The 23,295-nt window shown below is 40.2% G+C and overlaps 1 protein-coding gene across 1 annotated transcript in view; it reads right to left on the bottom strand.

Annotated features, from left to right (window-relative positions):
• Positions 1-412: 412 nt before the first annotated feature.
• The window catches only part of RTKN2 (rhotekin 2), a 58,329-nt gene continuing 35,446 nt past the window's right edge, over positions 413-23,295 (bottom strand). Inside the window, exons 8-12 of the mRNA XM_075072591.1 lie at positions 20,286-20,392; positions 18,197-18,328; positions 6,926-7,091; positions 4,085-4,192; positions 413-1,160 (exon numbers count right to left, since the gene is read on the bottom strand). Of these exons, the coding sequence (XP_074928692.1) occupies positions 595-1,160; positions 4,085-4,192; positions 6,926-7,091; positions 18,197-18,328; positions 20,286-20,392 (1,079 nt within the window). The 3' untranslated portion in view covers positions 413-594. The remainder of the gene's footprint in view (positions 1,161-4,084; positions 4,193-6,925; positions 7,092-18,196; positions 18,329-20,285; positions 20,393-23,295) is intronic.

Below are 23,295 nucleotides of genomic sequence, written 5' to 3' on the forward strand. Positions count from 1 at the left end.
TAAGATTTTTAAAAAAGTTCCATTAGCCTTGCAAAACCAACAGTTAGAAGGAGATCATTCTATTCTGTCTCAAATGCTATCAGAATTAATAGATAACCTGCATTAGACTTGGTCAATTCTGACAGTACGGGCCAGAAAAAAATCTCATAGATCTCAGACTGAGCTGGCAAAGTTGTTCAAAAACATCTTAATTTATAAATTGAGCACATCTGATATGGAGACACTGAAACAAACCTTGGAATTACCTTTTAGAGCGTGACCATGCTTTAAGGGTAGCACAGAAATTTCAGATACTGCATGTAGTGTGGAGAAGTACAAAGGTTTAAACATCTTGGAGATGTTCCTTTCTACAACACACACACACACACACACACACACACACACACACACACACTACCCTTTATACTTTGGTAGAGAAATACTTTAGATCTTGACAGTGACAAGCAGGGCTGAGATTGCAATACAAAGTATAGGCTTAGAATTATATACATTAAAAATAGTTATAATGGCCCAGTTCTTATCAAAGACTCAGGTCACTGATAAATGTCCAATACTAGTAAACTTTATATGTTGGTCACTTTTATGAACTAAATGTTACACCTGCGACTGCAACCATGATCTAGGGTCTAGTATTTCTTTGATGGATTTCTGTCTAGGAGCTGGCATTGGTTTGGTTTCAGACTCTGTCTCAGTAACTGAAGAGAGAGGATTTTCACTGTCAATTGAGCTGGTTTTCCTGCAAGGAACCAGTTTGCGAGGAGCAGCAATGGGCCTCTGCAACTGATGCATCATGGAAGATAACTTGGCATCAAAAGAAGAAGAGGTCCTACGTGCAATGGTAGGCTTCTTCCACAAGTTTTCCTTGTCCAACTGATCTGTGCTCATCTGAGTTTTTGAGCTGTATGGTAGCTTATCAGATGGTGGAAGTGGAGCTCTTCTTTTCTTTCCTTTGCCATCATCAGGACTTACTATCTCACTATTTGCATCTGGAAACACAATATTTTTCTGGACAAGCATCTGGTGAGAACCATCAAATAACGGGGCCCATACAGAAGGTACAGACTCCTTCTGCTGGCCAATCAGGAACTCTCCATCAGTCTCCTCCATTTTCCTTTGTATGATATCTGTTAAACCTTCATGTTTCACTGGAGAATCAATACCTACAATTTTAGAAGAAATTAGATGAACTCTGATTAAAATGGTTCCTAAATATTTTACTCCCCCTGAGTGTGGTTATTAATTGACTGAATACAAAACTGTGCAAAGTATGTGCCCCAAATCTTAGACTAGCATTAAGACCTACAACAATCTAGAAATGGAAGAGATCATCATGTTTACAGAAAAAGGTCTAGAAGTTTTCACGGTTTCTAGGACTCATGCACTTCGTAGGCTGTGGTCATAGTTTAATTTTTATTTATTTTTGTGGAAAAATAAAAAATGCAATGCATTACTAGAAATAGATCTAGCTATAACAATGTTCTTGTACACTACTTAAAACATTTCATTTCAGCAAAGGTGTACAGAATCTATGCACAAAGATCAACGCAAAAAACCCTAAATCTCACATATGTAAGTGTGCAAAAGTCAAAACTATTAAATATTCTTGTGCTACCCCCCACCCCCCACTTACCCCCAAAGGACACTTTTACACTCAAGGTTTTTTCTTCAGTAAATTCTTGAAGATAACTCAGTCCAATTCCTCCTACCCCAGTAATGTAATTTACAGTGCATCAGCCAGAATATATGCATAGTTTTATTGATTTCCCTGTTTGTAGATCAGTATCACTTGTGCTACCTCTGTCTCTAAAACATCAATAAGAGCGTAAAGATATCACAATGTGACACTGCACCCCATATTCTTCACAGTGATATGATTATGGCATAATTATGATGCATTTTGTACAAGACAGCGCATGTAAGGTGTCATTAGACGTTATGATTTTCTGAATATGATTATCCTATTTGTATACATGTATCATTTTTGTATCTGAAGTTATGAATATTGATTATGTATCTGTATGTCACATGTAGTCATGCCTGGGTGACACTCACTAGGCAAGATGCTTCCATCTAAATACCTGGCTGTGAAGAGCCCATTCAGGGTAATGGGCAATTAGGAAGAACAATAGGCCTTAGGAGAAGCTTATCCCTCACCAGGTGAGCCTTCCTGGGAACATTTCGGCCAATAAGTAAGTAATGGCTGCTATAACTCAGCAAAGGCATGTGACCAGCTCACAAGACTCTGGACTCCATTTTGGAGGCCTGAATTTTTCCCACAAACTGGGCTGGGAACTCTTTTTGAACCAAAGGGTTCCAGCATACGCTAAAGCTATGTAAATCAGGGAGCAACATCATCTGTTCTTCACTCCCCCACAATTCAACATCTAAGAGAAGCTCCGAAAGGACTTGGAATGGGGTCAGGGATCCCAAGCTGCAAAGCAAATGCAGCTTGTTTCTTAAGAATCTGCAAGCCTGCTTGTATCATCAGCCAGGGTGAGAATTTGCTAATTCATATCCTATCTTTCTAGTATTTTAGGCTTAGTTGGCAGTTTTGTTTATTTACTAGGTAATCTGCTTTGATCTGTTTGCTGTCACTTATAATCACATAAAATCTATCTTTTTGTAGTTAATAAACGCATTTCTATTTTAATCTAAACCAGTGTGCCTTTTGTGTGATGTGTCTGGGGAAAAATCTCAGCTTGGTTACCATAAGTGTGCGTATTCCTCTCCACGTTGAGGGAAAGGCAGACATATTAATGAGTTTACACTGTACAGATCCCTATGCAGTGCAAGATGATATAATTTTGGGTTTATACTCCTGGGGTCGGGAGCAGTGTGTGCCTGGGAAGGTGGGAAACTGGCTGAGGTCTGCTGTTTGTACTTGGGTAACTTAGGTAAAGCACTCTTAGGTAGCTCAGTTTGGGTATGTAGCACCACCTGCTGCTGTTGTGTTGGGTGACCACGGGGCCTGGGTGAGGCTGGCTGTGTCCCCAACTCAGGAAGCAGTGGGGGCAGGGCCAGTACAATTGAGCGGTCAGAGGGGCGCAAAGGTTTCTCACAGCTCCCAGACTGTGTGTGACAACCCATCACACACAGATCTTACATAAATAACTAAGAAATTCTTAGCATTTAGATGATGGATTTGTATTTATTTATGAATGCCATAATTGGTCAGGAAACACTTAAAATTCCTCAGTTATGTCTCTAAAGATCTGCAGCACCATGCTCCAAAACTTAATATATACCCTCATATGTCTCATATGATTTAGTGTTTTTGTGCTCTGCATTCATAGTTCAAATATGACTTTTTAGACTGTTAAATTAATGCACTGGTGCATTATTACTCAATGACCCACATGTCAATTTGAGCATTTTTGCAATTCAGACAGGAGATCAAGCAGCAGGTAATCAGACATTTAAACTTATCCTTATAAAAATGTTTTTCAGCTAATACCACATCAGATCCATTAAAATAGAGTGACCTACTTCTAGCCTATAAAAACTATTTATATAAACATATTTTATTAAAATAATCCCTCTGCATTGTATTTTGCTATGCAAAAATTGATGTCTGAACATTGGTACAGCTCAAATATATTTTAGAGAGATTTTTACAAGTCTATTTTCCGAGGTTGTTGCCAGCAGCCAAACAATAAGTCCTAAGTAGATCTTACATAACTTGGAAAAAACAGATAATTGAATGCAACTAGTTAAAGGCATTATTGGTCTGTAGTCTGGACTATTTAAAACCATTACATTTTAATCCTCTGGATTTTGAACTATTTCTATGGCGAGTATTTATTTCTAGTGAAGCTTTTTTGTCTAAATGTTTTCAGGGCTCCTTAATTACAGTTCATATTGAATTTTTTTTTGTTCAAGGTATGAAAATGTGTTAAATATTTTTCTTAATAAATGGACAAAAACATTTAATATGAACTCCTTGGTGTGCAATTATGGTGCTCCATTATATTATCTGAATTGCCTTTGAAAAATTCAGCATTTTAACACCAACAGCAGAAGCTGTTTGAATAGAGACAATATTGTTTCTGTTACCCTGCAGCTTGAAAAGACAAATCCCACTTACTCATATCATGGTAGACTGAGGTTGCCTCTTTTGTCAAGAACAAAGGTGGTTTCCGTGGTGACATAATCTCAATTTTCATAAATTCTTCACAACAATGTTTCCACTGGCCTGAGAGGGAATTGAGAACAATGATTAGAACTTAAACACTCCACCTTTTAAAGAGTTTGAAGTCATTAAGTTGCATTTGTGAACTACTGTAACAGGCAAATCTGGACAGTATCTATTTTTAATGTTGCAACAGTCCTCACTAGATACTGTATTTTCAACTGAAATTTCATCCTAACCCTCAACACAAAGATTATAAACAGATATTAACCTAAGAGCTCCAATTTAATCAACCCAGCAGTACTATCAGACAGAAAGGCTAACACCCCATTATTCACACAAAAATCCTCAAATATCAGATAAAAGGTAAGTGTTTAAAGCAAGGAAGCTTCATGCAAGTTATTCATCTGGAAGTATAAGAATCCAGTATATAGCAAACCTACTGTTATACCATAGTTATACTTGGTAGTTTTGACTTTAATAATTTTTTCGGCTATCAGAGCACGAAAAGCGACTTAGCAGTTAACCAAAGCCAAGGAAACCTCTGTTTCTATTAATAGATTTTGACCTTAAGGAAAATAGGCCCTGCCAGTAAAACTGCTTTTTACAAACTAATCTCTCACTCCCATTTCTTTTCTGACCACGTAAGTTTTCAGAGAATTTTAGAACCACCAAGGAACAACATGCATTTGAATGCCAAGTGACCTAGTTTTTCCCCATACTACAAGAAATTGTCTCCGAAAATCCACTGGTAGTCTAATGTTATCTGTAATGGGGGAAAAAAGTAGTCCTTTCACCCCTCCCCATCTAACATAAGGAGGATGTTCTAGTTTTTACATTGTGGTTTTTCTAACTGATAGAATATCTTATTGTAATCAAGCCAGAGCTATAAAAGAAGAAATACAAACTACAGAACACCACCCAATTTCCAAAACCCCAGTTCTTCGATTTCATTGGGGTGGTTCCCAATTCAGTACTGATACTCTGTATCTACCTGGCTTAGTTTCCCCATGATCTGATGAACAATATGAATTTCAGATTCCAACCAATTTTTTTTTTAAACTTAGTCTGTCAAATGGTATCTATTTTTTATCTACTTATGCATTTAACTTGGTACATTTAAAAGTGTCATAGTGGGAAGACTATGGGCAGTTTTACACTAGAAGCACTACAGCATCGGTGCAGCTGCGCCACTGTAGCACGTCTGGTGAAGACACTCTATGCTGATGGGAGAACGCTCTTCCATCGGCATAATTACTCCACCTCCACGAGAGGCAGAAGTTTCATCAGCAGGAGATCGTCTCCCACTAACATAGCACCTGTGTGGAGAGCTTAGGTCGCTGTAACTTGTGTCGCTCAGGGGAGGTATCTTGACTTTTGAGTAGACCTGCCCTAAGACTGACCAATCCCTCTGCACACTTCATCTTGTTAATATTTGGAGTTAAGTTTAAACGAGCAACACAATATATTACTTAAAGAGACTGCAAAGGCAAGTGAGAGCATATATTTTATCTGGAGTAAGAACAGTGAAGTTACACAGTTTAGCCAATGTCAGTGAGTGAGCTTCCTCTAGAAATCTAAAAGTGAGCACACAAACATTTCACCACTGGAAAAACAAGACTAGAGAACAAGGCACCAATTATCTAATTTGTCTCTTGAGCAGTAAAGCCCCACCTCCTTTTTTTTTTTTTTTTTATTAGCCCCATAGCAAACAGTCATGTGCGAGGTGGGGGCGGGAAATGCCAGGTATAAAACCTTATGATCAGAAGGGGTACCAAAACAGAGGAGGTACCACTGGAGTCAAATCATCCCTGATTGCTTAGTTCTAGAAGACTGACAACTCCTTCACCCAGAGTGCTATCTGAGCAAAAGCTGAATCATGGGTGCCATAATCTTACATAGTTGGGCCTAAGTCAAGGGTAGGCAACCTATCGCATGGGTGCCGAAGACAGCACACAACCTGATTTTCAGTGGCAATCACACTGCCAGGGTCCTGGCCACTGGTCCGGGGGGCTCTGCATTTTAATTTAAGAAATTTCATTTAAAATTAAACATTTTAAAAACCTTATTTACTTTACATACAAGAATAGTTTAGTTATATATTATAGACTTGTAGAAAGAGACATTTTAACATTTTTAGAGGGTATTACTGGCATGTGAAATCTTAAATTAGAGTGAATAAATGAAGACTTGGCACACCACTTCTGAAAGGTTGCCGACCCCTGGCCTAAGTCATTGTGTACCTTTTCTATCTGCAATAATCAAATTTTGATCCAAAACAAGTTTTCAATAAATTTCAAAGGCCAACCATCAGCTCAGCATCCTCAGGTTCCCTCTAATGCTTCATACCCAAAAGGTTTATTTTTCTCAAATGATGTCAGGATTCTATAAAATAAGTAAGTATATTTTAGTACTACAGATGAGGGAAGAATGGTGAGACTCCAGCAGGCCTATGAAAGATAACCTAGTTAAACTGCTAAACAGACGAATCTCTTCCGAAACATCACACAGAAAACACAACAAGTCTACATCTATTTTGATTTCCTGAAAAAATTCAGACTGGATGTTTCTGGGCTTATTGGCATTTATAGGATGATTTAAAAATCATAGAGCCCTGAGGAGTTGACTATGGTTCAGTAAAATACCTCTATTTTTCAGTGGCAGAGAACACACTACCTACTGTGATCATGGAGAACATTTTTGTTCTCTTCATTACAGTTCAGATTGCTCAACGTTTCTTTTGATGTTACATAGCTACACCGCTAAAAGGACATGCTGCCAAAACTGCTTACTTACTAAGATCGTAGAAATGCTGCCAGAAAGCTTCCATCCACTTATGAAGTTCTTCCCTGCTGTCAGCTGCAAAAAGTTGAGTCACAGCCTCTCCATCCACAGGATTGGTAACAGTAAAGTTATTAATTCTTTTCTCGGTGCCCCTATCCACAGCACGGATTCTGGTTTCCTATGAGTCATAATAAAATAGATTGAGACTCTGGTAATCAGTTATCACTCCATCCAATCATTAATCTTCAGTTCAACATTAATATCACAGGCAGATACAAATTAGGGTATTTATCCAGCGTAAGTTAGGTTTAAGTTTGGTTGTTGTTGGGTTTGGGGGGTTGTTTGGGGCAGGGGAGGGGGAGGACTTATGAAAAGGTAAACAGAATAACTGACAATACAAATTAATTTCTTACATAATTATTAAAAGAAAAGGTAACAGATATAAAAGATAAGACAATAAAGCTGAGTTGATGCAGTATATGTTAAGAGATATACCAAAGATACATATAAAAGTTATTTATTCCTTAAACAATTCATCCTGCTGTGGCTCACCTTTCCTCAGTACAGTTCAGTTGATAACTTAATAGAGACAGTAAGTTATTGTGTTTCTCAATTCTTATTCTGGTCATATTTCTATAGATAGTATTTAGTTTTTGGACAATAACAATGGAAGATGTTTCTTTTGGCTGCAGTTGTACATTCTCAACTGGCACTATTTTAGTTTAGTTTCAGAAAATCAAGGCATTTGTCAAATACCATAGCTGCAGGAATTTGGAAGAGGAAACGATCTAGTCCAAGTTGAAATGAACATTTATAGAAAGTTACGCACACAGATCAAACAGAACAAATTTCCAATATTCAAAAAAATCAAACTTCTGAGTATTATAGGTCTTACATTTTGCCCTCATGCCAAAAATCCATCTGCTCCTTTAAAAGAAATATTTGAGTATGTAACAGCCATATTTAGTGAGTTCTGGCAAGATCCTATTAAAATACTATTGTTTTAGTTTATGCTATGGGACAAAGTTCTAGCTAACAGTATGGAAAGGACTTTGCTGTTTTAACAGTGTTCTTGAACTATGCTGCAGCCCAAGATTTTGCACTGTTCCAGGGCACGGTTAAAACAGTTTCAAAATCTAGACTGGACCTAATGGTATTTTAATCATATGTGGGTTCCCGGATATGATCTTAGTACAGTGCAAAATAGCACTTGTTGCAATCTGATTAAAAATAGAGGCTGGGTCATCATAAGTATTTTTTCTAATATAAGACACCAAAATATTTTAAGAGACTAAAAATCTTGCAAGGTGCAGAGTAAAATATTTTAACACACACTGACAACAATGCTGCTTTGCAGTACACATATTCATTCAATGAAATAAAATATAGCCATTAACCATACTTCATTTACAAGCAAAAATCTAGATTACACTGGAATGAGACATTGCTTTCTCCTTTAAACTTCTTTCACTTCAAACTGATTGAACTCCCCTCCCTGCAACCTGTTTCAAATGAATGTTAAACACCAGTTACAGATTTCAAATGTAGAACTATAGAAATTAAGTATCAGAGGGGTAGCCGTGTTAGTCTGAATCTGTAAAAGCAGCAGAGAATCCTGTGGCACCTTATAGACTAACAGACGTTTTGGATCATGAGCTTTCGTGGGTGAATACCCACTTCATCTGATGAAGTGGGTATTCACCCACGAAAGCTCATGATCCAAAACGTCTGTTAGTCTATAAGGTGCCACAGGATTCTCTGCTGCTTTTATAGAAATTAAGTTATATATTTTGTCCTATGGGAATAATCCTAATGCTGATAGTCTGAAAAATAAAGAGATTGTTCTGTAGAACATTCTCCAGATTTTTAAATGCATTACTGAGGTAACCATTTGAAATACTAAACACAGCTATTTGCAGCATCTGATGGATTTGCTCATTTAAATTCTTCTGTCTAAAAATAGGAGATGAAGTAATTCATCCATAAGTGCTAAACATCCCATTAACTCAGGTAACCATAGATACTTGCAAAAAATTAAATAAAACAGATTAACATTTGACAGGTAAGAATTTCAAGCATGCCCTGTACAAGTTTATTAAATGATGTTTGCTGCAAGGTTTATTCCACACACGTTGTTATTCTAAGGAGATAAATTCTCAAGCAACAATCTATACCTTACACTTGAGTATTTAAGTAATGATACAAGATGCCATTAAAGTAATGAGCTGATCAGTTTACCTACCAGTGATACATTACACTACATGCACATTTTCACCAAAAACAAATACAAAAATGTACTATAAGGCACCAGGTTATAATACAATAGCGTTCCTACCTTTCACAATGTTAAAATTATTGAACAAAATTATGCTACAGCCCTTGTAAAGGCCAGGACCATCATGCTGGTTGAGTTCAGTGTTTCTCCTCTGGCAGTCCTGAGGAGCTGGTATTGCTCCTGTTGGGGATAGGGTTGTGCTCTAAGTATGCATGATGCATTCTTGAAAGGGTGGAGAAATGTAAGAAAGAGAAACTGAAATCCCATGACATTGTCCGATACAGCTTAGAACTTCCCTTTCTCACTGCCCCAAAACCAAATTTCCTTTGCCCAGCAGTACCCCTTTCCCAGGAAATTTCCATATGTGAAGGGTTGTTATAAAGGGGAGGACCTTCCATTAAAGGAACAGTGCCACTCCTCTCCAAAGTCAATTGTGAAAAAACTGAAGGACAATGAAGGTTAACTCAGAAGGTCCATTTCAAAAACACAAGAACTAATTTTCTGAAGTTAAGACAAATGCTAAATATAGTCTAGAAACTTTGTATACTCTAAGATTAAACACAATTGATCATTTATGACACACAGTTCATTTTTATTCAAGTTTTAATCCAGAAACAGCTATAATAGCTTTAAAATCAAAAGAGAGTCTGTTTGTGCACTGTTTTTTATCTGTCATGTCAAAAATAATCTATAGTTTCCCCTAGTTTTGTTTCAGGTTGGCAGAGAATTATGATTAGACTTAGAACAATGCTCTCTCATTTTACAGATCAGCTCATGGATATCTCCCCTCCCTCCCATTTGGAATTACATAATATCCATGTGACAACTACAGCAAATGCCTATGCAGAATAGGAACTTTAGGAAAGCATATGATGTATTTTTAGCAATGTAACAGCCAGAAACAAGGAGAAGGAATAAGCACCACATGACAAGCCAGCCCTCAGTGGAGTACCAGTTGGCCCTGAAGCATAGTTACGAAATCACACAAATTTGAACATTTATGTTGCAAGATCCACCATGTGGGATCTGCATATGAGATCTGCTTCCCATGGTCAAATCCACAAATTCTTTCAAGCAACCGTAAAACTGAATTGATTGATACCAGCTGGATTATCATAAAGGAGAGAGATTTGAAAAGATTTTACTAATGTTGGCATTCCCACTGGATTTTCATGTGTTTTTTTGCTGCTTACCCAAGGCCGTTAGCCAGGTAGCAAATCAGGACTGTGGAAGAAGAATCAGTCCCACAAAGGTAATTTAAGCTTGTTACTCCCAAGATCCTAAACTGTGGTGACATCTGCCACAGGGATTTTATAGATCAGGTAAGAGATATGAGTCCACTTTACGTGTCAAGAAAAGTTGAGAGGCTGTGTCCTTTTCAACACATATTTTTGTGACAACATATTGGTACTCCTCACATCAACAATTTGGATAGGGAGTCTGGCTTGAAAAATCTGCCCTGCCATCGATATAACCCTTTTGCTGATAACTGAAGAGAATGAACTTTGCCAGGAGGGTTTTGCAGTCTTCTTCCACAAGCCATCCCCCACTCCCCCTTGCCTTCTCAGTGAGGAAGAGTTCAGAATAAATGAAGGGGGAACAGACAGAAGGAATAAAAGGTAGACAAAAAAGAAGGGTCCCCACCAGGACTAGCCATGATGCAGGAGCAGGGCTGGCTCCAGGCACCAGCCGGCCAAGCACATGCTTGGGGCAGCACCTTGTAAGGGGCGGCCAATCTTCGGGTGGTGTTGTGGCACTTGGGGTTTTTTGGGTTTTTTTTGGTTCAGTGGGACAGCGCTTGAGGGTGTGTGTGTGTTTTTGTTTGTTTTGGTGGGGCGGCGCTCGGGGGTGTTGTTACAGCGGGGTGGCGTGCCGCTCAGGGGGGGTTGTTATAGCGCGGCAGGGCAGCGCTCAGGGGGGAGGGGGTTGTTACAGTGGGCCAGCACCTTTTTTTTTTTGTGCCTGGGGTGGCAAAAAAGTAAGAGCTGGCCCTGCGCAGGGGACAGACTTAGGTGGTACAAAGAGATGGTCTTGGCCTAAAAGCATCACTGAGATACATGACAACCCCAGGTCATAGAAAATACCTTTAGGTAAGAGGAGAATAGAAATGTGTTCAAGGCTGTTCGTGATGTGCCTCCAGCCTATCAGCAAAATGTGAGGACAGGTGTGGAGAACCAGCAGGAGAGCAGTCATAGGATGCACTGGGGAAGCAGGAGAAATAGGGTTAGTTGATGCCATCGGTCCGGCTTTTACAGTTTAAAGTCTCAGTTGAGCTGGGCCTGCCTGGCCATCCAGCAGGCGGTCTGAACCATCAGTAGTGCGGAAGGAAGGAGCAGAGCTGGTGTGCATGAGGTGAGGGAGTGAACTGGGCAAATCTGCTTTCATCAGGTCCCCTCATGTGCATGTTGAACTGAAAGGGGACGGGGGAAGCCACAGACAAGAAAGAATGGATCAGACTCCTAGTGAGGTCTAGTAGAAAAAGGGATTGTCAACTGGTTGGAAGGACAGAGATGCTGCTGTGAAGCTGCGGAGCTATGGTACTGGAAGGTGCTCCTATGCCTATAGCTCCCAGGACTTAGACTCCAACAAAATTCGTTTTCCAGAGATTTTCCTTTGTGACAGTCCTGAGTAGAACTCCCCAGAAGACCTGATACTGCACACAGTATGAAAATGTGGGCACCTTTGAGCATGAGCAACTCATGATGAGCATGTCCAAGTTAGCACAACTGAAAAGCTTGGCCTCAAGGATATGTTAATTATCTTGTCAAGTCAAAAGGAGACACTGTCATATTTTCAAGTAATATTTTTAAAGGGTAAATCCAAAGGTCCTTACTCAGATTTGACTCCTGCAAACTTCCTTGGTTACAAGGAAAGATTGCTTCTCACTCTAGTTGCTTATGCAACATAAAGTGCTTCAGTGGCATTTATTTGGCAACATAATAGGTTCTATGACGCCTGTTTTGCAAGTGTTGAGACATTCCTGCTCAACAATGTTTGCACTGAAGTCATTTGAAGTTGAAGTGATGACTTTCAAGTTAAGGGCTACTTCAATTTTGGATTCAGAGGGGGAAGGGAATAGATCTCTTGATGTGAATATTTCTATGGCTAGTTTCTTGTAAGGCTATGTCCAGTTCATTCATTTTAAAGATAAACCATCTTTGAAAGGATAAGGGTAAGAGATCACATCCAGCACTAACAATAAAAATGTTGTTATGTATCTTAGAAACTAGAGAAGATTTTAGCTTGAATGTCAGCTTTAAAGTTCTCTAAATCTTATTTTTTTAATTGCTATTTCCATACAACAGGGAAAGGAGGTAAAATGTATTGTTAGATTGATTTTTGTGCATTTAAGGATCTGATATCCAAGACATTTCTAGACAAAACTCAGTATACATCTATTAGCAATAAAAAAATATTTTCAGTAGACAGTTTAAGTAGAAAGGCACTCGTGTGTTTTGAGCTGTGAATTTATTTGGTTTTAATTTAACTGAAGATAGATTCCTTTTCTTCATTCTCTCTAGCAGCTTATATACAGCAATCATAAGTGTGACATTTTCATAAAAAACGCCATGGATTCATGTATCGCATACATATCTTTGAGGAGAATCTGCATCAAACATGTGGACCAATTTCTGGCAAAACTTCAAGAAAATGGATTTTAGGTTGTACGTGTATTTATAACTTCAGGGAGAACAATCACCTTAATAGAATTCTGTAGTTTTAAAAGACAAAAAAATCTGACCTGCAAGAAATACAAAACTAGGCTATAGACTAAAATGGTGATCTACAAAGAAAAGCTATAAGGGTGGCCTGAAGGAGTCTAAAATATTTTTGCTGCTTTTTTAATGTTAAAAATTCTATTAATATTTTCTCCCCTGCATGGCATTATGAACAACTGGAGGATGGTAGAACTATGACATCAGAGAAGCCATGTAATTAAACCTCATTGAAAGAGTAAGTGACTTTTAGTCAGATTGTTTAAATCTGTATCATGTTTTTTTTTTAAAAACATTTAACTCAAATGCTTCAAACAGCTTTGTTAAGAGAGAGAGAGAGAGAGAGAGAGCACGCATGCACAAGAGACCTATCTCATAGAACTGGAAGGGACCCTGAAAGGTCATCAAGTCCAGCCCTCTGCCTTCACTAGCAGGACCAAGTACTGATTTTGCCCCAGATCCTTAAGTGGCCCCCTCAAGGTAGCCAGGGCAAGTTGTAATGTGCTGGTGCTGGTTAAAGTTAACATGTTTTTAAAACATGTTTTACACTAGACTGGACAAGGTTTCAGAGTCAAGACCAACTTGTGCTGTAACACCATCTCCCAACACATTCAATTTGCTTACGTAGAGGTGCTCAGAATCTGCTACCGGGTCAGCACCAAAAAACGTTAACTCGCTCTGTTCATCTCTATGAGGTGTTAACTGCAGTCTTTCAGCACTTATGAGTATTGTACCACAAACATCCTGTGAAAGCACAGATTCACTGCAGCATTTACTGGAAAGGCCTTCTGTGGAAATAACACTGCAAATATACTATGCCTTTGATTATTTGGACAGAGATGCTTGTTAATTTTAAATACATCTTTAAATGATGGTAGAAATGCCATCTTTAAAGTACTGAAGTCCTTTCGCATAGTTTGTAAGCTAAGATAGGTTTTATATAAAATTTTGGATCATTATTAGCAAAAGGAGTTTATTTTAAAATGCTAAAATATTTCTGAATAACCCTCATTATGATTAAGAGTAAGGCCACGTAACAATGAACAATTAAAATAAAATTGCAGAAATTCCACAGATTTGGTGACAAAAGTCTAAGAGAACATTGCCTACATACCCTGCAGATTTGCATGACACCTCATGTGTAACTTAAAAATTGTCATTGTGTATCAGTTTTTCTGAAGGAAAACAGTTTCCATTTGACCCTCCCTAGTACAGCAGAAGGAGCCTATGTCCATTGCTAAGAACTTACATGCCACTCCTGGATCAGCTACAAGGGGTTGTTTAGGCCTGATATACAGTACTAAGCTAGGCTGACACAAGGCAGCGTACATCAACTTAACTCTGTAAGTGTTTACACTAAAATTTTGCTCCCACCAATGTAACTCACTCACTACGCTGACTTAAGTCCACCTCTGCAAGAGGCGTAGCACTTAGGTCACTGGAGTGTCAGTGTAGACCATGATTTACTTAAATCTTTAGTGTCATCCAGGAGCTATCCCACAATGCCCCACCATGACCACTCTGGTTGCCATGTTGAATTCTGCTGCCCAGCAGCCAGGTACACGCCCCTCTTCTTTTACAGCCCCACAAATTTTTAAAATTCCATTTCCTTTTTGCTCAGGATGGAGAGCGCACCTAGCAACTGCCCAGCTGACCATGCCGGCTCCATGTTGCAGAGGTGCTTCTGCATGGAGTACACAGGAGATGTTGGATCTCCTGGTTCTGTGGGGAGAAGAGGCTTTGCAGGCAAGCTCTGATCCAGCAGTAGAAACGTCAATATGTACGAGTAGATCGCTCGAGGTGCGGGGGAGAAGGGCTATAAAAGGGATGCCACATGAAAGCCAAGGTGCTGCGACAGGTGTACCAGAAGGCAAGGGAAGCTAAAGTCGCTCTGTTGTGGAGCTGAACACGTCACATTCACAAAGAGCTGGATGCCAACCTTGGTGGAAACCCCACCACCACGATACTTTGGGGGAGCTAGAGTCACAGGCCCCAGAATGAACAGTGGGGAGGTGGTGTTGCATGAGGGAGGAGGAGGCAGAGTATGGGGGACAGGCGATCAGGGGATCTAGTGGCATGAGGCAGGACGTGTTTTTGACTTCATAGCAGTAAAGCCAGTCCCTACAGTCCAGCTTGATAGAGGGGAAGTATGCAGTTTACTTTGATATTGCAGGGACAGGTCTGTTCATTTACTCTTTTTTAATCATGCTAGAAGAGGTAGTGAAATAACCAATAGATGTAGATTTGCTTTCTGCTTCTCATTCCCCTGTGCAGTTAGGCAGAAGGGGCCCTGAAGAAGTTTGTGCACACCAGGATGTCCCATGAATCCTTCATAGAGCTCTCAAGGAAAAACTTTCCTGGGGATAGTTTGCAATCCTCTTCTGAAGGTTTCTGGGGAAAGCAGCCTTATTTCTCCCACCACAGTAAGACACTTTCCCCACACCACTCAGTAATTACTTCACCAGGCACCACTGCAGCACACAGCCTAGCAGAATACGAACCTGGTCTGCAAGAACTGTTCCCTTTCAGTTTCTGTTACCCTTAGGAGTGAGATATCAGCTAAAATCATCTCCACCTGTGGAAAACTGTGCCTGTATTCAGTTCAATTGCCCTCTCTGCATATATTCATGCCTGTGAGCTACCCCTTCCCCCCTTATTGTCCCAACTCACCCCCTCCCTCCAAAGCCATACTCACCACGGCTGGGACTACTGCTGTGCTCTATGAATCCCAAGGAGAAATGAGAATGTAGTGCTTGTAACTTGCATGGATCAAGGGGAGTGAGTTCAGTATACCAAGTTTCCGTTTATCTTGTGAATACACTCAAAATAGTACTTCTGTGCATTGTGTCTTCTGCAGCTAGAAATGTGGCCTTGAGGGTCTCTCCATCCACACTAGTGGAGTGGTTCAGCCAGATAAGGCTAAGGAAGAAGACACATGATGACATGTTCCAAGAGATCCTCCAAACCCAGTGCTCATGGACAGAATGGACAGGGATAGTGCAGAGAGGAGAAAAGCACAGAAAAAGGGAGAGAAGTACAGCAGGAGATGCTAACGCTTCTCAAGGGGCAAACAGACATGCTGGAGACTCTTGTTAACCTTCAGGTTCAACAGAACCAAGCTCGTTTCCCTTTGCAGCCCATAGAGAACTGCATTCCGGGACCTACCCACACCCCCTCCCTCCACATTCCACATGGCATCCAGGGCTGCTGCACTGAAGAGTACGGACAATCACAGCTGCACATGCACTGACCTGTAAGAGACACGGTTGGTGTATTTGTTTGTGAAATGAAAATGACTGTTTTCCCCATTTCAAAGGTTCTTTTCCCTGTATTTACAAAATTTCATTCAGTTATAGATATGTCAATTTGCATGAGTTTAGAATATAAAAAGTATCCATGGAAACTGACTATTTGTTCACAACATATGCTGGGTGGGGCTGACATCATTCACAGATAATAGCAATAGGTGCATTTGCAATGTTCTAGTACTACACACAGCACTCATTACAAGGTTCATATCAGGGTGCAGAAAAACAATGCCAGGCAGAGCGCACTACAGCAAGACACATTACTATGGCTCACTATTAAATATGTCTTTCAAAGCCTCCCTAAGCCATATAGCTTCCCACTGAGCTCTTCTTATAGCCCTGGAATCTGGCTGCTCAAAATCAGCAGACAGTCATTGCACCTCCACCCCAGCAGAAATTTCCCGCCCCCCTTTGCTTCACAGATATTATGAAGCACATAGCAGGCAGCTATAACCATTAGAACTTTTTTTCCCCACTGCGGTCTAATCTGATCATTAGACAGTGCCAGTGGCCTTTCAAATGGCAAAGACACATTCAACTGTCATTCTGCACATGCTGAGTCTGTAGTTGAAGTGCTTCTTGCTGCTGTCGAGGTATCTGGTGTACAGCTTCATAAGCCATGGGAGTAAGGGGTAGGCTGGGTGTCCCAGAATCACTATTAGCATTTCAACATCCCCAATGGTAAACCTCTCATCTGGAAAGAAAGTCCCTGCTTGCAGCATTCTGAACAGGTTTGTGTTTTAAAGATGTGCACGTAATGTACCTTCCCTGACCATCCCGTGTTGATGTTGGTAAAATGTTCCTGGTAATCCACCAGTGATTGCAATACTATAGAAAAGGAATACTTTTTGTTGATGTACTTGGTGGCAAGGTGGTCTGGTGCCAAAATAGGGATATACATGCCATCTATTGTAGCTTGCTGCAATATGTACACCTCTTTGCTGCAAAACCATCCACTATATCCTGCACGTTGCCCAGAGACACAGTACTTTGTAACAAGATGTGATTAATGGCCCTGCACACTTGCATCACAGCAACCCCTACAGTGGATTTCCCAACTCCAAATTGCTTCCTGACTAACCAGTAGCAATCTGGCATTGCAAACTTCCACACAGCAATTGCCACTCACTTCTCCACTATCAATGCAGCTCTTCTTTTGGTGTCGCTGTACCCGAGAGCTGGGATGAGCTCTGCACACAATTCCAAGAATGTGGCTTTGCACATCCGAAAGTTCTGCAACCGCTACTCATCATCCCATACTTGCATAACGATGAGATCCCACCAGTCAGTGCTTGTTTCTCGGGCCCAGAACCAATACTCCATGGCCTGCAACTACTCTGTGAATTCCAACAACAACATTGAATGTTTTTATGTCCCACAGCAAGCTAGCCTCTAAGGAATTGTCAGGTTTCCCGCGGCTCCTCTGAAGGCTCTGCAAATACTGCAGGATCAGGCATGTTGTGCTCCTAACACTCATCACAATAGTGCAGATCTGTGCAGGATCCATGCTTCTCACATAGATGTCGGACATGCAGGTTTGGGGAGCTTTTGAAAAGAGATGTCAAGCATTATGGGATGGAGAAAACTCCATCACAGGGCCTTGAAACCATGTTCCCAGTCACTCCTGCATAACTTGTTTGTCCCCATACGGCATTGAAACCCTTCCCAAAACACCCTCGCTATATGGTGGCAAGTTGCACAGTGGGGTAGCTACCTACAGTGCACTAGCTACCCACAGTGTGCTGTTCTCTGCATTGATGCAAGCATTGCTAGTGAGGATGCACACTGCCGAACCAAGGAGTGTAGTGTGGACATGCAAGAGTTATTTAATTACTACAACGGTTGTAAATTGACATAACTTGGTTGACTTAATTTTGCAGTACCCTTAATAGTGAAACAAGGCATACCCCTCACACATGCTTCTACTTTGCAGCTTGTCAGCTTGGGACTCAAATAAGACTATGTGAAACACTGTTAAATTTACCTTGTTGATGGAAACTGTCAAAGCTGGCTCCACTTTAGCTTCAATTTCCTCAGGTGTATAATAACAAAAGAGTTTACCACTTCTTAGTACACAGTACAGCCTCCTCCAGTTAGTCAGGCTTCCTACCATTTGCTAAAAGGGAGAAATGTTCAGTAAGTTGCTATTCATACATTACTTTAACAACCACCTAATTTATGGATCACTCAAAATTTTAATGAATTTCCATGTGTTACATCTAAGTGAGTCCATCCTGTGAACTATTCAGACATCAGACTGTAAGATCAGAGCTGTGCACAACATACTGTCATAAAGAAATGGCTCCTGCAGAATATTTTACCATGTGACTCAAGGACTTAGTTATTAGTAACATTCAGCCATGCCAGATATTTGTTTTAGCTGAACCTCCTCCAGTGTTACAGTTTTCCAATAATAGTGTCGTATGGTGCTCTTGGAACATGGAACGTGCTGGTTGGCTGATAAGGAAAAGAGTAATTTTATTTCTAATGGAATCTACCATTACAAGAAAACTTTAATGGCTACACTAACTTAGCTGGTTACAGGAAGGGAGCAAAGGAATGTCCTCTCATTTTTAAAATTATGATTTAAAAAATTAGACATACAGCTATACATACCAATTTTCATACCATCTAGACACTTAGAATTAATTGGTCTTTATGCAGCAATCTAGGCTGTTTTACTAATAATCTCACTGAGGAAACTTTTGATTATCTTACTCTTAGCCACACAGTGGTTACCATTAAAAGGTCAGTGTTTAACAGCAGCCATCACAAGAAAACAGCTTCCTGCAAACTTATAGTAAGAGATACCAGTCCTCAAGATACCACAGGAGGAAACTACTCACTTTTTAATACCACTGAAAGTCAATTGTTAATATGAACAACATTCCCTGTAAATTGCACACATGCATGGCTGCACAGCTATTTTGAACATACAATACATGTACACAAACTGAGCAACTCAGCTGCCCACTGCAAAAGTGATGGCAGGTGGGCCAGCTACAGACCAGGTGATTGCTGGGCTGTGGCAAGGTAAGAGGCTGTGAGATTTCCCCCCCCCTCCACCACCTTGCGGTGGCTGCAGCATGTCACTAGCTCTTTCCTCCGCTCTGCAGGTGGGCGGTGAGTTCCTCCTACCTCCCCTCCCCCTAAGCCCATAGAATTGGTCACCTCCCTCCAGGTCCCAGAGACCCCCAATTATCTGGGAGCACTGCTGGGTAAGGGGGGGAAAGAGTATCTCCTGTTGTTCTCCCTGAGAACTCTGCCTCCTGGAACCTACTCCCATCACAATACTCCAGGAAGGACCAGTGCCCCAGGAATTCTCTCTGACTCCTCTGGTCACATCCCATCTGGGTATCCCCTCACCTTCCCCAACCCCAAGGAGCCCTCCTGTCTCAACTTACCAAATTGACTCTCCCCTGATCTCCCCAAAATTCCCCATCACAAATATTGCCAAGGCATTCCACTCCTGCCTTCCCCCACCAAGAAACTCCAGGAAATAAGGGGGTGCAACCTCTCTAGCCCTGGTGGTGGGATTGATCCTGTCTCCAGGAGCCCTCTGACTCCATGGGACTGAACAGGAAGGACTCACTATTTCCACCTGTGAGCTCACCCTTCCCACCCCCGCCCCAGCAGTTTATGCAACCCCCAGTATCCCCAACAGGGAGACTCAGGCTCCTGTTCTCTCTCTGTAATCTGCATCCTGAGATGCCAAAAATCCCTGATTTCCAAGATGGGCAAGGACTGGTTCTTCCTGATCCTGCTGGAGCTGCTAATAGCACCAGTGAGTTGGGCCAGTGTCAGCCAAATAAATAGGCATCAGGGTATGTGTGGCCGGGTATGCTGTCAGACAGGGGAGCAGGACCCAGGGGGGCAGAGGGAGGTAGCTGCATTTGGAGTCAGCCAAAAAAAAGAGAAACTTAAAACAGAGCACATATATAGTTGTAGCAGCACAGTGATTCATTAGTTCAGTGTAAACAAAAGTGTAAACTTCTCCAACAAAAAAAATGTACTGCTCAGTGCAGTGGGAGCTTTGGAGATTAGAGGATTTAAATCAAGTAAGCTCTTTTTACCTGCTGATTAAGAAATCCTGACATCACATCCTTGGCCATGCAGGATGGCTGAGCAACTAAACGACAACACATGCTTCCATATAAGGGAAGCCAGAATGATGACTCCTCTAAAAGAAAAGTTTATAAAGTTATGACCATTGACCATAAATTCACAGATTAGGGATCTGCATACATTTTAAAGAAGTAAATTTGTTCATATAAGCAAAGACTGAAAATAGGAGTTGTCCTATTTCTTAACATTTCATCTCTCTTTTCTATGACTGACAGGTCTACAAAAAGCAGTAGATTGGAGAGGCACCATTCTTGACAGTAGTCATGCTGGTTTGTTCTTATGTTCGGAAGTATTTTATGAGTATCTTTAATTATCTTTTCAAACAATGTAGCCAATATTTAAGTTAGGCTCACTGCTCTAATTCTCAGGATCACCACTAGCACCTTCTTTGAAAATAAATATATTTGCTAGCCTCAACTCATTCAATATAGCAGCTGATTTTAACAAGACATTGGATATTTTTTTCTAGCAAATCAGCCCCTTCATCCTTAAGTACTATCAGAACTCTTGGATGAATGCTGTCTGGTCCTGGTGACTAGTTGCTGTTTAATGATTTGTTCCGGCACCTCTTCCTAACACTTTAATGGCTGACAGTGCCTCACCTTTACTGTCTAAGAGAAGTATCTCCCCAGTAGCCTCTGAGATGAAGAGTGATACAAAAATCATCTCCCTGTTCTCATTCCTTGGTGGCCACATGCAGCCAGACACAGACTCCCTCCTGATATACTTAAAATTTCTTCAGGGTGTATATTTTGGCTATTTCATCATCAAATTCTCTTAATCTTTCTAATATTCTCCTCACCTTTTATCTGACATGTGGATGCTCTTTTCAATACACTTCACTTGGGTTCGAGTTCCATTTTTTTTTTAATAAGAAGATGCATATGACTTGATTAATCTTTTGTACATTACAATTTAATTATAGTAGTTTTTCTTACCTTTCTGGTTCATTTTTTTTGTTAAGAAGTACACATGACTTTTATGATTATTATGGTATGTTTAGAATTCTTAGATTCATCATTTAGACCTACTTCATTTCCTCACTTTTAACTAAATTTTTAAAAAATGCAAATTCCTAAAATATGCTATAATAGGGCGCTATTGGTACAGCCCCTCTGAGAAGAATGTTGAGCTTCATTAAAATTGTGGTCATTATTCTTTAGGGGCTCAGATAGAATTATTTCTTAAACCAACTCCTGTGTTATTTTGGACTAAGTTTATAGTAATTTCTTATCTTGCGCTTTCTGCAACATGTTCCAAGAAGAAACCACTTAAGGTACCAAGAAATTGCTTCTCTACGTCTTTCTCATCATGTCATATGACCAATTTATGTATGGCTAGCTAGCCTCTTATTACTGTTGTACTGGATTTAGTTGCCTCTTCCTCAGTGCTGTGCACTTAACATCCTATTCCTGATCACAAGGGCAGAAGTATAATCATAGCTAACATTTGTAGTCTTACAGTTTGTGATTTGTACTTCTACTGTATAGTCTTCTATAGTCAGAAATTTCATCTGATATTCTAAGGAATTTTTCAGGTATAGTAGTATTCTCCTCATCTCTGCAACATAACTGGTCCTTTCTTTTTTAGTTTAGGCTCAGGTATTCTAGTATTCCGTTGACTGGCCATTCAGCACCATTTCTGAAATGCTTATTATAGATCAAAGAAATCCTTATTATGTCAGTAGTTACAGTTCTTGACTCATGGACCAAGGTAAGTTGTGATATTAAAGTTATGGCCAACATAAAATGGAATCTAAGGAAAGAAGAGTCTAAAATATTGATCTTTGTTGGGATGCAATTGTAGAGTACAAGTGTGAAAAGACTCAGAGGACATGATATATATCTAGAGAAAAATTTGAATTATAAATGTAATAAGCCTGGAAATACAAGATATCATCTTACCTCTTTTCAATTAAAAAAAGCTAGAAGAATGACGTTTCTTTGGGGGAAAGCTGTAAAGTTGTATCAGATAAAGATACCATGAGCTACCACAAAATAAAGTAACAAATCCAGGGTTTTATATATTACCTGCTGCCATGTTTTCAGCAGCCCCAGGTTAGCACTCTAGACATGAGGCTGTTAGTAGTTACTTGTGCTGTCTCAATGTTGGGATCTACCTAGGGGCAAGAACTCTTGCTGAAAAGAACTTTTAATTACGAACCCCAGTACAATAAAGCATGTACGCATGTGCTTAACTGAGGTGTTGAATTGGTGTCTAAAAGACCTAATAGAGTTTGAGCCTCTACTCTGTTTACCTCCTCTCCTTCTGCCTACAGAGGAAGGAACGTCTCTCTTTCCTACGACACTTCCTTTCTTGTGAGGAAAGGAGAGCATTTCTATAGAGCTATAGGAATTGGAATGAAAATGGCAGAGAAAACACTTAGCAGCTCTGGGAGACCTTTGTGAGGGGAGAGGGACATGCAGCTCCTGGATCCTCTATTCCCAGTCACTGCAAGACTGTAAACTGGGGAAGATAATGCAGGAGTCATTGCAGTGAGGTAGTATTGTGGACGGAACAAATGCACTTGGGGCCGAGTGACTAGACAGTTAAGTGGATTTGGGGGTGGAAAGCTATAGAGATACTAACGAGGCTCTGGAGACCTTGGACAGCAAGGGAAAAAATCAAACTAAAGCTAAAAATCAAACTAAAGTGAGATTGAAGGGAAGAAAGAAGACTGAAAGCACAGAATGGGTTTAAAGAGGAAGGAATAATCAGGTTTAAAAGAGCTCAAAACAAAGCGTGGAAATAAGCAAAAAAAAATATAACAAGATAAAAAGTGAAATGAAGGGTAGAAAATAGGAAAAAAATAAGAATTATAACAAGTTAATTTTTAAAGAGTTAAATGTTAAAATATTGTAATGAAATAGACATGAGTAGTGTGTATGTATACACACTGAAGACCAGGGTGCAGAAGTAAGGGATGCTCATCTCTGGTGCAGTTCATCTCCCTTCTCT

The sequence above is a fragment of the Chelonoidis abingdonii genome, chromosome 15 (assembly GCF_003597395.2).
Source record: "Chelonoidis abingdonii isolate Lonesome George chromosome 15, CheloAbing_2.0, whole genome shotgun sequence".
Classification (NCBI taxonomy): domain Eukaryota; kingdom Metazoa; phylum Chordata; order Testudines; family Testudinidae; genus Chelonoidis; species Chelonoidis abingdonii.